The 15,568-nt window shown below is 41.2% G+C and overlaps 1 protein-coding gene across 1 annotated transcript; it reads right to left on the bottom strand.

Annotated features, from left to right (window-relative positions):
* Positions 1–2,814: 2,814 nt before the first annotated feature.
* KLF6 (KLF transcription factor 6) lies at positions 2,815–14,558 on the bottom strand. Its single transcript, XM_089533506.1, has 4 exons — positions 13,718–14,558; positions 9,486–10,065; positions 5,566–5,689; positions 2,815–3,292 (listed from the first exon to the last, which is right to left on the bottom strand). Exons 1-4 carry the CDS (start codon positions 13,817–13,819, stop codon positions 3,241–3,243), a joined length of 858 nt encoding a protein of 285 aa, XP_089389632.1. The 5' UTR covers positions 13,820–14,558; the 3' UTR covers positions 2,815–3,240.
* Positions 14,559–15,568: the final 1,010 nt, after the last annotated feature.

The raw sequence follows: 15,568 nt of genomic DNA, 5'->3' as shown, positions 1-15,568 counted from the left end.
AAATAAAATAAAAACAGTGTAAGGCTGTGCATTGCTTAGAATTTGACAACCAGTTGTCAACTAGCATGGTTTTGAGATCTAGTAATCTTTGCCATCATTTCCAGGAAAAGCTGCACAAAATAGCAAAAACTGTGCTACTGATGCGGTCTCTAAGTATGCCAACTGTCATCAGTAAAACTTGCTGGCTTTAATTTGTGAGGAAGGACTCTTTCTAAACTTGCAGAAAACCACCTTGCATTGTCAAACTAAAAAGGTCAGCACCAAAGGAAACAAAAGCATAAGCACTATGCTTGTTTCTAGATCTCCTGAAAGAGCTTGGAGGACAAAAGCAAGGGGCTAGATATTATTTATTTACTGAACTATCTGTGGCTGTGGAAATGGTACTTTTAGATGATCTGAAGAAATCCAGGCCTAAATCTATTTGTTAATGTCCAGCTAGAGAAAACTTGTTAAATTTATGGGAATTTGGTAAACTACATGTTCCACTGATTCAATGGGGGGTCTACTCTAGTTGGGATTAACAAAGGGAGGTAGGCTTGACATAGGCAAGCTTGGCTCTCTAGGTGTGATTCCAGTCCAATATCCTACACAATGCATCATAATTTAGCTGAACACTAGGAACAAGAGAAAAGACCAGGAGCAAGGGCAATGTTTAAAAAAAAGTGGTAAGAGAACTAAGATTTTTTTTGGAGGGGGGGTAGGAAACATCACACTGAAATTAGAAGCCAACTACTGTATTTATTTATTTTATTTCAATGATTTACATCCCACCTTTCTCCCACAATGAGATTCAAGGCGGGTTAAAAGATGAAGGGCTCACATGCCTAGGGTTGCTAGAGTGAAAACTGGAGATGCCTCCTCACTCTTCAATGACTGTGTAGAAACTGGAATTTCAGCAGGGTAACCAGATAACAAGCAACACCTTCTACAATTTCTTCTTCTACACAGGCTTTAAAAAGCCAGGAGATATCTCTGATTTTCACACTGGCAACCCTACATGTACCACCATCTAAAGATAAAATACCACTCCCATTGCTCTGATGTCAGAAATACGGATTGTAAAAACTTGTCTTTTTGGTTTCCATTACAAACCTGCCCCAAAATTGCAGCTGCAGTCAAACACATTGCACCACACAAGGAGGACCCACACTGCTTGATTTTCCTTGAGCATAGGGATTTTTTGTTTAGCATGCTTTCCCTGACCCCAAAATGAAATGCAACAGCTTTGTATTGATGCAGCTTCACGGAGACAAGGGAAAAGCATGTGGTTGCTCCCTTCCTTTGATCTATGCACAATACTTTTTAGAAAGCTACAAGTTAAAACGGATGAAATTTTAAGTATTGATAACTGGCTTTTGTTTATATAAAATGGAGGGAAACAGAGGGCTCCTTAAAACCTTGGCTATTTCCAAGCAGAGTTCAACTCAACCCTTAAAAATAATATATTATTATCTATCTATATATTTATATATTTATACACACACCCGCAAACACACACACACACTCGCGCACACACACACAGAGCTACTGATATATATATATTTATATATATTTATATACACACACAAATATACATACACTACAAACTTTCTACCCACTTGGTAATGTTTTGTTGCTGTTGTTGCTTTTTTCATTTTTCAAACCATATATTATCTTTCTGTTTTCGCCAAGAGAAAGCTAGCTATATAGATGTGGAACTTGTGCCTTTTAAGCAAATACTTCTTAAATGTTTCTCATATTCCCAAACTTTTAAATATGCATGAAAAAAATCATATCCTCTGAAGTAGTTATATTTTCAGGGTGGGGAAGGAAGGTGGTGGGTTGTGCAAAGTCAAATGTAAAATAACGAAACCCAAACCAGGCATTTTCAAATGGGTAGATCTGGTCAAATTATTCCATAGAACTTTGGGAACGGAAAAAATATATAAAGAGAGATATTGTACTGGCAAGTTTAAGAATGTTTTATAAGCACACCTTGAACATCAGTCTATGTTCTTCCCACCTCTTCCTAAATATTATTTGATACAGTACAAGTGTCAGGTGACAAGAGAGCCTTAATGAAGCATACATCACCTATACCCCTGTATAAGACCTCCGACAAGAGATCGCATTGCATAAGGCACCATTATTAAGGTCAACAGTGCATTGACAGCTAAAAAACAGAAATTAGACCTCAAGGCATAAATAAAAGGAAAATAATAGCTGCATGAGAAATTTTTTTCTTTTAAAAATCAGTTTCTAACCTACAGTGGTTTTATCCACCCAACAGGACCAAAATAATAATAATAATAAAAATTTAAAAAAAAATCTGGATCTGGTTGTATGTAACATTAAACCAATTGCATTGTAGCAGCTTTGAACTGGAATTGAGGGGCCGGGGTGGGGAACAGAACAAAACACCTGCAGTCCTGATTAAAAGAATGGAAAAGCATATAGTTCCCCAGAACCATGCAATAACCTTTGTATTATAATGAAAAAAGTTATAGGTTGTGTTATATTGTAAATACACAGCTTATACAATGGATTACAAATGAGCTCTGTAGCAAGTAAAACAAGCTACTTGACACATTGCACATTTAATAGCTGGACCAGACACCAAAAGTTCCTCTCACACAGGATAAAGGGTTCCCTCCCTCCATTCTGGCATCCTGACTTGACTTCCCCTCCCTTCCATTCCCACCCCCCGCACACTTTCTTTTTAAAAAGGTGCAACACCCCATTTGCCCCTGCCCCTTGGGAATGATTGGTGATCACCCCATCTTGTGGTATATACTCCTCACATACATATTTCCCCCCCCCCCCCACACACACAACTTAGCTGACCTTCTCTCTTTCTCTCTCTCGGTTATAAAAACAACCACAAGGATTTTTTTTTAAAAAAAAAAACCCAATCAAACAACAACAAAAAAATAATGTGCCTCAGCATACAGTCGCCCAGTAGATCCTCAATAACATACAGTCGTCCAATCATTAACATTCTCAGTGCACGTGCTCACGGCAGAAGGCGTAGAAGCCACTCAGAAGGCTGGGTACCAGCGCAGGAGACCCACACCGTGCGGTCACTATGCCATTTCTTACATGACTTGTTTAGCCCTCTGAAGACCTTCCAAGGAAGAGAGGCCCTGGAGGCAACTGGGTTAGGGTGCAAAGTGGCATGCTTTGGCTGGAACACCATCCCTTCTTTCAAGGCCGGTTGACCTTGAAGCCTCTTAGCCTGCAGGATTTGCCCTCTCCACCCATTCAGAGATGCCTCTTCATGTGAAGGGCCAGGTGATCAGATCTAGAGAAGCACCTAAATCAAAGAAGCAGAAAAGAATGTTCTGTTAGTTTGAGCACTGGAATTGGGGATTATCAAATTAAACTTCACATTAGCATTGGGAATAGCAGGTGGCATGGCGATCGACCACCAGACTCCCATGCTCGGGTGCAGGTTTTAAGAGACAAACATGGAATTTGATTTGCCCGAAACAGAGGCCTGCATATTATTCTCAGCCTCAATTATTGCTGTTGTGCCTCCACCTCATTTCTGACTTATGGTGACCCTAACGCAAACTCATCATAGGTTTTTTTTTGGCAGTATTTATTCAGAGGAAGTTTGCCATTGCCTTCCCCTGAGGCTGAGAGAATGTGACATGCCCAAGGACACCCATGGGTTTCATGGTCAAGGGAAACAGTTCAGCATTCAAACATTATACCACTTTGCTGTAAAATATTGCTATCAGTCACCTTCCTCATACATAGCTGCTACAAAAGAAAATACTACAGAGATTGAGCCTCCTTTATCTGGAATTCCAAAATCTAAAATATTCCAAAATCCAAAACTGTCCACGAGTGGCTGAGACAGAGACCTTCACTTTTTGATGGTTCAGCATATACCAACTACATTTCCTGCACAAAATTACTAAAAAGATTATAAAATTTTCTTTGGTCCTTTCTTCTTAAGAAGAAAGGAGGTAAAAAATGGAAGAAGACATCACCAAAGATACAGCGTATAAAAAATTTGTTTATTTGTTGTGGTCACACTTTGAAAGTGATATTGTACATTCTAAAAATCAATAAAGATATTTTCAAAAAAAAAAAAAAAAAATTTTCTTTGGTCCGTGTGTATAAGGTGAATACAAAACATAAATGAATTGCATGTTTAGATCTGGGTCCCATTTCCAAGATATCTCATTATGTATACACAAATATTCCAAAATCTAAAATCCAAAACACTTCTGGTCCCAAGCATTTTGGATAAGAGAGACTCAATCTGTACATCTAAGCATTTTGCAACTCTGTAGCAAACTTAATTTACAAGCAAAGGCAATACCTGGAATTTGACTCCCATTACAATCCAAATTAGCTGACCTTTGAATGCAGCAAGTTATTGTCAACTAGATGACCACTGAATAAAGCTGTGGAGTGGTTGCTCTGCAATGTGATTGTTGCCTCACAGTCACATGTTTGAACATGATCTGAGTGATACTACAATGGCTGTAATCTGGTTGTTCATCAGCTATGTTTACATTTTGCTCTAAACTCTAAGGAACTCAGAATGGCATGTTAGCATTGGAGCAGGCCCATGAAAAAGACCATGAAGAAGAAGAAAATATGTTGCACCTCAAAGGCCATCTATGCAGCTTCATATCTGAACTGGAATTTGAACCTGTTGGTGGAACACACTAGCTCAGTGGTGGAGAACCTTTTAGCGACCGAGTGCCCCAACTGCAACCCAAACCCCACTTATTTATTGCAAAGTGCCACATCCCTCTGGATTTCTAATGACAAACTCTAGTGAAGTCTGTGTTGGGAAGATGGTGCGTGTGCCCAAAGAGAGGGCTCTGAGTGCCACCTCTGGCACGCGTGCCATAGGTTCGCCATCACTGCCTAGCTGATTCTTCTCCCTGGGGTGCTATCAACATTTCACCATGATAGAAAGCTGTTGAGAGTTAATCTAGATTCCAACTAAATGTACAAGGGAAGAGACCAAGGATAACAAAGTAGAAGAATGATTAGTTTGAAAAACACTTAAAATTTGATTGAAGGTGGGGGCAGAGCTGGAAAACACTTTCAAGGTATCCAGTGTTTCACACTTTCCCTGCAACTTTCACTAGATTTTAAAAACTACAATATTGACAGCTAACCTAAACTGCAGAATGAGAGTTTACTAATTTCTCCTAGCAACTTGTTCCACTATCATTATGATCTAGGGAGTTATGAACTTGCACTGCTAATCAACCAAAATTTATGTGAGAGCCATCAAAATGCATTAGCAGCAAACTTCAGTTGATCTAACACTGGGACTGTTCCCACCAATTTCAAACCAGGAATGTGCAAATGGAATATGCAAATAGAGAACTGAAGGAACTGGCTTTCCCCAATTAGAGATAAATTATTCACTCAAATCAAAGGATTTATTTACCTATACACAACTGATGATAAAGCCACATGCTTGCTGCTCAATGAAGTTGGATGGTTTACATCTGACGTATGTCTGAATACGTTGGACATGGATGCTTCCACGGAAGCATCAGAGAGGAAAAAAGTATGCAGATTAGAAAAAGGGAGTTGCTCTTCACGCACCTGTCACAGTGATTACATTTAAAAGGCTTGGCACCCGTGTGCTTTCTGAAGTGTCTAGTTAACTCATCACTTCTCGCAAAACGCCACTCGCACCCTTCCCATGAGCATCTGTAAGGCTTTTCTCCTGCAAAACAAAACATACCAGAGGTTATTAATCAACTGTATCTATCTCCAAACGAAGAAGAGTATTGATTCACTTGGGTTTCTTCCACAGGAAACAAGGCTCCCCTCTTCCATTCATAACAGAATGCTAAGTACTTCCGAGAACACTGATGGAGAATTTAGATGTTTCTAAACTGACAGCTTTGCTGCAGCAGCAAAACACTAAAGCCTGACTGGAAGATGCCAGTAATATAAGCCTTCTGCATGCTAGGAATTCCATAAGGATATAGTATACAGGCTTATAAAACTTTTAGTTACTTGTTCATCTGGGGCGAGTAAAAATTGCCTCCAGATGATCATGTTATGGAAGCCTTATGAAAGGTAATCATCTTTTTTTTTTTTTTTTTTGAGGTCCCAGTAAATGACATTGGTATGTGTCAGTGGAATGGGGGATGTAATAAATATTCATAAAATGTTGGCCTAACACAAAATATCAGCAATAATAGACCCATTTATTATAACAGCAGTAAGTAATATGTGATTACGTGGGCAAGGAGCAGACCAAACTGCAAACTACTTGGTTTCAAGTCAATTTAGCCCTATTCAACAGTTAGAGAACTATATTACGCAGGAATAAACCAAGATGCTAGGTTTGTTTGGGAGATGACAGCCTTACTACCAACCACCAAATGGGGAAAACAAGTTTCATCCAAATGTTAGCTCTCCCCAAGGTTTCATTTCATTCCTCTCTATTTAAAGCTCTAGTAAATTTGAAAGAATAAGCCCCTGAACTGATAACTGAACTGGTAGTAAAATCTTTACACTGCATTAAGAAAACACTCTTGTAAAATATAAAGATGTTACATGGCACCTTTAAGGCTCATTTATTTTAGTGAAGTGGTGTTCTCTAAAAAGCAAAGTTAATAGTAAAGGAGTAAAGTACACATGGTTCAAACATCTTGGTGTAAGGGGGAGAAAAGTTGGGAAAATAAGGAGTAAGAGACTAATATAACCTTCAGCAGCCATATTGGGTTTAGCCTTAAAAGTGGAAAGCCAACAATTTAGAAAAGTAGATTTCTAGCCAGAGATTCAAGATCCTATTTTGCGGCTTTAACTGTTGAAAAGGAGACTTCTTCTTTTCTTGGAAACTACTAAAAAAAGTTTTAAAAGAAGTTTTATTTCCATAGATGATGGGTCACAGAATGGTGTCATTTTGCCTTCTTCCTCATTGTCTCCAAAAGCTGAGCTGGGGAGTCGTAGCACAAGTCCTCCTTTTTGCATTCTCTTCTCTTTGAAACAGCGCCTTGGAGGACCAGGCCTTTGGCTACTTTTCACATTTAACCAACTCTCAGGAACTGTAGAATATTCATGCTCAAAAACAAAAGGAGAGCTACTTTCACCATAAAAAATTTAAACAAGCCCTGGAGTGCCCATTCAACACCTTGTATCCTTTCCAACAAAGCTAAGGAACTGGGCTTTGATTTGAAATCCAATCGTCATGGTAGTAAAATCTGATCTGCATAGTGTGAACAAAATTATAAAATAATATACTCCTGCAAAGTTCAAACCTCATCTGATTTAGGAAGCTATGTGGAGTCAGCCCTGGTTAGTGCTTGGATGGGAGATCATCAACAAATACTGTAGGCTATGTTTCAGGGGAAGGAACTGGCAAAACCTTTTGAGTATTCCTTGCCTAAGAAAACCCCATGGAATTCATGGGGTCGCTATAAGTTGACAGGTGACTTGAAGATATGTGTGTGTGCGCGCACACACACACAAAGTCCAAGCATAGCTCTCAAACAGTTATTTTGCTTCTAGCTTAAGCATATGGGGTGAGTTTGCAGCAAAATCACAAGTCTTGGTGGTAGTGGTTTCAAGGGGCCAGGGTTGAGTCACTTCAGAATCAGTCCCTTGAAGATAAAAAATTCCACATTTCTGAGAAATTTCTCAGTTTCTGATTGGTCACCAAGTTTCAGATCCCTTCTCTAGTTTTTACCTAAAGAAAAGATAAAAACTACCATGCACCTCCACAAGCCTATGTTAAAAAGAGAGAAACAGGAACCATTAATGCACAAAGAATGGGGGTGGAGAATGAACTCATTTCTTCAAATCTTTGTATACAGAAGTTTGCAATAGGCTTATGGAAAAGAATGAGGAAGTGATGCCTTGCATTCTGGGAAACCTCAGCAAATATTGCATCATCTCATGGCCTTGGGTTCTTGCTCCAGAAGCTGTGCAACATTATGACACTACCAGCATGAAGTGTTTTCCTTAGAGTTTTAGAGAATATGCAATTGCCCAGCCAGCAAAAACTAGATGTTAACATGGGATAAGGTCTAAAGCTGCAGATGAAAGGGAATTTTCATTCTTAATGCCCTTTTGGTGCATGAAGTTCTGTTGACTATGAGCAGAATGATATTAGTAAGGGTGATTACAGTGACAACCAACCAATAGCTGGAGTCAGAAGTCCATAAGGAACCTAGGTGGAATGGCAGCCATCAGTATGTGTGTGTGTTGGGTGGCTTCAAGTCATTTCTGACTTATGGCGACCCTAAGTCCCTTAACCTACCATGGTTTTCTTGGCATGTTTTGTTAAGAGGAGGTATGCCATTGGCTTCCCCTGAGGCTGAGAGCATGCGACTTGTCCAAGGTCAACTAGCAGATTTCATGGCCAAGTGGGAATCGAACCCAAGGTCTCCAAAGTCACACTCAAACCACTACCCCACACTGACTCCATATGTAGCATTTTAGGGCCCAAACCTCAAAGAGTAAAAGTTAACTGGCTGTCACAAGGCAACAGGAATATATAGCTGGTTTCCTTATTACATTTAAATCCTATCTTTGTTTCATGAATGAAGCCAGTGAACTTTGGCAGAACCACATATAAGGTGCTCAGATCATCTCCTAGCCATCGACTGTCTAGATCAGGGGTAGGCAACCTGCGGCCCGTGGGCCGGATGCGGCCCGGCGAGGCCTTGGGACCGGCCCCAGCCCAGTCCTGCCGCCAATTGCCGCCGGGGCCTTTGGGGGGCAATTGTCTATAGAAGCTTCAGAAACATGCATTTATATTAACATTTTTTAAAAAATCAGCAATTTTTTCGCATGTCCTCCATTTTTTTAAAAAAAGTGTCTTCCATTTGAAAATTTTGTCCTACATTTGTCCTTTTTTATTTATATATTTATTTATTTTTTAAAAAAATATTTAATTATTTATTTTTTGGCTTCGGCCCCCCAGTTGTCTGAGGGACAGCAACCCGGCCCCTGGCTCAAAAAGGTTGCCTACCCCTGGCTCTAGATCAAGGGTCGGAATAATGCAACCCTGCATATGATGTTGAACTGCTACTCCCCACATTCCTCACCACTGGCTATACTGGTTAGGGCTGTAGGGACTTGTAGCTCATCATCTGGGTGGCCATGATTACCAGCTTCTACAGCCAAACATGCATAGTAGTACCTCATTTCTGTGTCATATGCCTTCAGATCATGAACCAGTATAAAAGAAAGGAATTCCAGAATTGACACAGGGACAAGGAAGAGACACTCTTAATTTCAACCTAAATCCAACTGTAAATCCCAACCAATCATTGAATCAATGGGATATTCGTTGTTGTAGTTCCTTCACATTGTTTCCAACTTATAATGACCCTAAGGCGGATCTATCACACCAAGTTCCTCTTGATTCAATGGATTTACTCTAGTTAGGACTAGCAATTCTGTTTAATATTTCATATTTATTCCCTGCTTTGCTTTTTGGAGGGTAATGACACCAAAAGGTGTCCCAGACATGTTCAGTTCCAGAAGGCCACAAGGATACTCACCTGTATGGGTACGCTGATGTGCTTTCAGATGTGAACTTTTGGTGTAAACCTTTCTGCACCCATTGAACTGACACCTGTGAACCCGCCTCCTCCCATCTGGAGACGCATCGCCATTGGCCGAGGAACCTTTTTCTGCAGTCTTTCCACCAGTGCTAGTACGAATTTTGCCTGGTGAATGCAAGTCACTGGGTGCACTATTCCATGGTTGAGAAGATGGCTCTTTGCCCAATTCAGGGGAAGAAGGAGGAGTCGATGTGACAGACGAGCTCAAGTTTCCCGTATTGGCCATACCCAAGACATCACTTATGGGATCAGAGGTAAACTTAGTCGTAGGTGAAAGTTCCTCAGAGCTGTCTGAAGATTCACTGCTGATATCAGAATTCAAACTGTTAGTCTCTAAACTCTGGCTACTCGTACTGTCCTCTTTTGGAGCAGATGCAGTTTTCTGTTCCGATTCTTCCTTTTTCTCACGTGCCAGAATAATTTTGGTCCACAGATCCTCTTGGCTGTCAAATTTAATCTCAGAGGCCGACACGTAGCAGGGCTCGCTCTGAAGATACCGTTCCAGCTCTAAGCATGTCTACAAAATAAAAGCATCATTGTTGTTGGTGTTTTTAAAAAAGAACCTATAGCGATAAAACACACACTATGGAAATCCAACCAAGCCACAAACCTGCAAAGACAAGAGTGTTTATTTCTGGTTGCTAGGCTCCTTTACCATTATAGGCCACTCAACCTTCCTGTGATGACTTTTACAGTAAACAATGCAATTCCCAAGAAATGGGCAGCAGCTCAAACCCACCTACGTCTTCCAGCCATTTCTCATCGCACGTTGACTCAGCTGTCATCTCCTAGAAAGGAGATGTTCAAGGAGCTAGCGCTAAAGTCACACTCTTCTGACTCCCCCCATCATTTTAATTGTGTCTCTTTGTGCTAGTCAACATTTCATTAAACAAAGTAATTTTATTATGTTTGCAGAGAATGGCCAAATGGAGTTTTCACCAACCAGGGGGAACATATATGTGTGCGTGTGTTTGTGCTTTTTTCGGGGGGAAATTAACACTACTTGGGACTTAAACTCAAGAGACGTGTGCGGCTGCAGTGGCCAACTATCCATATTCAGGGGGTTGTCCACAAAGCCAAGCCATTTCCTGCGCATGAGAATGCGGCCTAGAGGAGACATGCAAAGAATGCCATTCCCAAGCACGCTGGCATGTGCCTCACGTAACATGAGGCACTTCTGGTGGAGGTTGAAGTGACCTTAAGAATTCCACCAGCTAAACCTTCAAAATTATATTGTGTGTAGCTGAGGGGAAAAGGAAAAAGGAGAAGCAAAACAGAGAGGAGGAATGGCAAAGAAGGGAGGAAAGGGAAAAATACAACTTTTCAAGTCCTGCTGGGAGCGCCACAACGAACCCAAGAACTTTTTATCTACTGGCCGAGAGCACAACTGTATGAGTCATCCTCCTATTTCTTTCACTGAATGCCAAAGGAGACTTCCTTTTTAAAATCCTGACTCTCTGCCAAGAAAATGCACGGTTCAAATATATACGCGAGAGGACATATAATAGTAAGGAGGAGGGGGGGAAACCCTACTCTTTCTCCGAAATGAGACAAACAAGGCTTTGAGTGACACAAAAATCACCCTTCCACGCATACGCACAAAACAACAAGGAGCTTTGGAAGCAAAAAAAGCAGGAAGCGACGCAACGGTTATTTTTGAACAGGAGGGGAACAGAAGTTTCTGTACTTTGGTTCCCTCTACTATCAACATCATAAAGCTTGAGCAGGGCAACAAGGGTAAGAGCTAAGGCCTAGGTGTTTGTGAACACAATTCCTGCCCTGCTCCAAAAAGCAGTTGCTGTTGTTGCTGCTGCTGCTGCGTGCCTTCATGTTATTGACAACTTACCTTACATCTTACCCTTGTTACTCTGATGAAGCTTTATGACATTGACAGTCAAGGGAATCGAAGTACAGAAACTTCCTATCGTGGAGTTTTCTTGGCGAGATTTGTTCAGAAGAGGTTTGCCCTGGCCTTCCCCTGAATCTGAGAGAGTGTGACTTGCCCCAAGTCACCCAGTGGGTTTCACGGCCAAGCTGGGTATCAAACCCTGGTCTCCAGAGTTGTTCTCCAACACTCCTTTTAACCAAGAGTCCTTCCCTCATGTCAAAATTAGCAAAGCTGACCCCCCAAATAAAATGCCACAAGTCCCAATAACTCTGCCAAAGGGTCATCTTAAGGAGTGTGTCACTGTGATTCAGCCTTTTCCTCCCATGCACCATGGTGGACACATCTTATGCACCCCTGCTAGCCTCCGATCCTATGAACAGGATCTGACTGTCACTTTCGACTCCTGTGGGAAGCAAAGCTGGGATAAACAGAAGTGGTAAAAGTGTGGGAAAAAAGCAGCACGCCTTAATCAATAATGATAGGTTTCCCTATAATCTGGCACCAGATCTGCACAGCCACTTTAAAATAAAAATAAGGTCAGGCGATGTGTATCAGTAAGGAAAGAGTAAGGGAATTTACAGTAAGGGCTGGTTAAACTTTCATATTCAGGGCTGCTTTTAAAATGCCTCCATTATGCAAAGCAGTTCTGAGAATGAGCTTGAAAGCTGGAGCAAAAGGGGGGGGGGGGGAAGCAGTTAAAATGCTTTTGAAAGGTACCAGGATCTAGATCTTTTTAGGGAGGGAGGAAGAGGAGAGAAAGGAGAGGGGGAAATTCCCAAGATGCCTGGAGGAAACTACTTAGATCCATTTCAATCACGTACTATCAGGGCTGCCTTAGAAAGAAAGGGGGTGGAGAAAAATACAGTGTATATTTTCCCAATTGGGGGGGGGGGGAAATAGAATTGCAAAACACGTAACACTTTGGATTGCAACCTTCTTGGCAGGATTGCAATAAAGAAACATCTCCATTGATTCGATTTAGACAATCTTTTTCTTCTTCTAGGTAAATGATAAATTGGAGTGTACTGGAGAACCCAATGGAGAGAAATAATAATAATAATAATAATAATAATAATAATAATAAAACAGTAATTGCAAAACATGGACAGGGTTGTGACACTTTGGGTTGCAACCTTCTGGATTGCCACAGCTTTGCAAAGAAACATCTCCACTGACTTGATCTGGACAAGTCAATATCCCCCTTTAAATAAATAAATTTGAGTGTACGGGGGGGGGGGGGGGTTAATAGTAATTGCAAAACATGGCCAAGGTTGTAACACTTTGGACTGCAACCTTCTTCTTGACAGCTTGGCAAACCAACACATCCGTTGACTTGATCTGGACAAGTCAAACCCCCCCCCCAATATAAATAAATAAATAAATAAATGATTTTTTTAAAATGACAAAAACAAGCCACCCAGTCAATGCAACAACAACAACCCTAATCTTGTTTACTAAGCAATCCAATTAACTGGGACCCCCCCCCCCCCCCAATCCATGTCCATTAAAGGCTGCAAATCTCAATCTTTCCTCCATAGACTCAAAGCAATGGAGGGAAGAAATGAAAACAGGATCATTGTCATATGACTGTCAACTGAAAGTGGGGGGAGAAGAGAGTAGTTAAACAGCAAGTCGTTAAAACCTGGGTCCTCCTTAACCCTCAGGCATGCAAACCATTCACACTTGGTGCAAAAAATAACCAACCCTCAACTCTTTGCAAAATGAAGGAGAGGAATAATAATAATAATAATAATAATAATCCAATGACAAGATTCCTTTGGATTGGCATCAATGCAAAGGAAAGACTTTATGTTAAAAAAATTAGATTCAAGGCAGAATGATCTATTGAGAGATTTATTTATTTATTTGGAGATGGGTATTTTGCAGATTTGTTTGGATGCAAGAGAGAAAAAAGAAAGGAAGACAGAGAGAGTGAAGCTTACAGAAAAAAGACACACAAGAAGGGCTGACAGCGCTGTTCTGAATAGCAATGCAGTGAGAGACTTCTCCCCCCCAGAAATCCCATCTAAAATAATAATAATAATAACAACAACAACCATGCTACACAATGCAATCTTAAGGCATGCTTGCAATCTTAAGGAAAATGCAAGGGTTCCTGAAGTCTTCCTAAAAAGCAAATGGTGTCTCTCTATCTCAATCTCTCTCTTTCTAAGCCTGCATTTCATTTTGCACTGAATGAAAGACAACTCCAAAAGCCATAGACATCAACATAGGCATATTTATACATACATAGGTTTTTAATCCCCCCCCCCAAATTTACCTGTTGCCAATATTCCTCCAGAGATGGCAAAGCAGAGAAGTAACCAGTGTCGTGCACAATTTGCAGTTCCTGAAAGATGCTACACATTGGGAGCACATCCATGTCTCTGGATAATAATAATGATGATGATAATAATAACAATTGCTCTTGTGGTTATTATTATTATTGTCTTGTCAAGAGAGGGATGAGGAACGTTGACCTTCCACAACAAAAACAAAAAAGTCAGTGTCCACTCTGGAAGTCTTTTGGAAAAATCACCAGCAGCAGGAGAAAAGTCATATAGAAACCAAGAGAGAGAGAGAGATGCCTTTTTAATATATATAGGACGCTATTGCTGAGGTTGCTGCTTCTTCAATCTGGTTGACAGCTATTTACAAAGTCCCACTTCCTCCTCTGCTGGAGGGAAGGAAAGAGAAAATATAAAAACACAAAGAACACCACCAGAAAAAATAATAATAATAAAAATAATATTAAAAAAATTCCAAGGAGAGAGGGAAAAATATTAAAAAATTATTATTCCCCCCCTGTTGCTGTTAAATCCTCTTGGGGTGCTTGCTTTCCAACAAAACCAGCCAGGAGAAAGACCAAAAAGCCCAGTGGCATGCAAAGTTGAATTGCACAGCATTAATATATATAGATTTATATATATATTTGCAGAGTCCTTTTGCAAAGGTGGCTCCTTCTTTGTAATATTTAATTTTTTAATTTTAAAAAATTAATTATTATTATTATTATTTCCCCCTTCGACTCTTCCTGGGGCATCTGGAGCAGATCCCTTGCTCAGGAGCCTACTCAATATTTGCAAACACCAGGCTGACTGCGAATGGAGCCCTCTGCAAAACTTCCCTATTCAAAGCATCTCCTCCTCCTCCTCCTCTTTCCACTCCTCCCTCCTCCCCCTCCCCTTTCCCCCCTCCCTTCTCCTCCTCTTGGCCACGCCCCCTTCTCCTCCCTCCTCCCCGACCACCTCGTGATCCCATGACGCCGGCCTCGCCAACGCCGTCCAATCCCTGGCCCCGCAAACCCGTTCCACTGCGTTCCAATGATGTCAGCCTCGCCCAATGGGCGCCCGCGACGCATCCCGGCTCCTCCTGGCGTGACCGAACCCCTCCGTGACGCCTCCGACGATTGGGCCGATTCGAAATTCGAACGCGCCTGATTGGACGGCAGGGAAGAGGGCTATTTTTAGCAGGGTATATAAAGCCGGGGAGCCTGTTTGAGCTAGAAGGGACTCGGGGAGGCTTGGGTTGTTGTTCTGCGCGTTGCGAGCGGGGGGAAGGGAGGGCCGGGGTTGCAATGACAGAGGCGGCCGCCTGGGGCGCTGCTGAGCCGCTCAAGCAGCAAAGGCTCAGAATAAAACTTGCAATGAATTTTTTTGCAATTGAATTTTTATTTTTGTTTCTTTAGTGGAAGGGGAAACATGATTTTTTTCCCCTATTACATGCATTTACCCCCTTTGTATTTTTGCAGCATGCATGGGCACAGAGATGCTCAAAGCAAACCATTTATTATATTTTAATTTAATTGTTCTTTCCTTATTCTGCTCTCAATTTAGTTCTCCCTGATCCACTTTGTTGCACCTGCTGCTTGCTTGAAGCCTTAAGAGTTTTGTTTTTTACACACACACACACACACACACAGAGTTATGTCCCCTTTTACTGGAAGACTGGCTCAGTTTTATTCCAAAATTGAACCTCTCGGTTTAAAAACATTTAATTTTTTTGTATCAACTTGGAGGGGCAGCTTCCTTCTGAGCATCCTTTGCTCCGTCCTCAACATGGCATCCCTTCAGATACTTAAAACAGGGCTATCAAATCGCCTCTTAAGTGTCTGTCCTCAGGCTAAACATCC

Source organism: Sceloporus occidentalis, unplaced genomic scaffold (genome assembly GCF_023333645.1).
Source record: "Sceloporus occidentalis isolate IW3139 unplaced genomic scaffold, rSceOcc1.0.p SCAF_7, whole genome shotgun sequence".
In the NCBI taxonomy this organism is placed as follows: domain Eukaryota; kingdom Metazoa; phylum Chordata; class Lepidosauria; order Squamata; family Phrynosomatidae; genus Sceloporus; species Sceloporus occidentalis.
The sequence above is the reverse complement of the archived record's forward strand: the minus strand, read 5'-3'. Positions and strand labels throughout refer to the sequence as shown.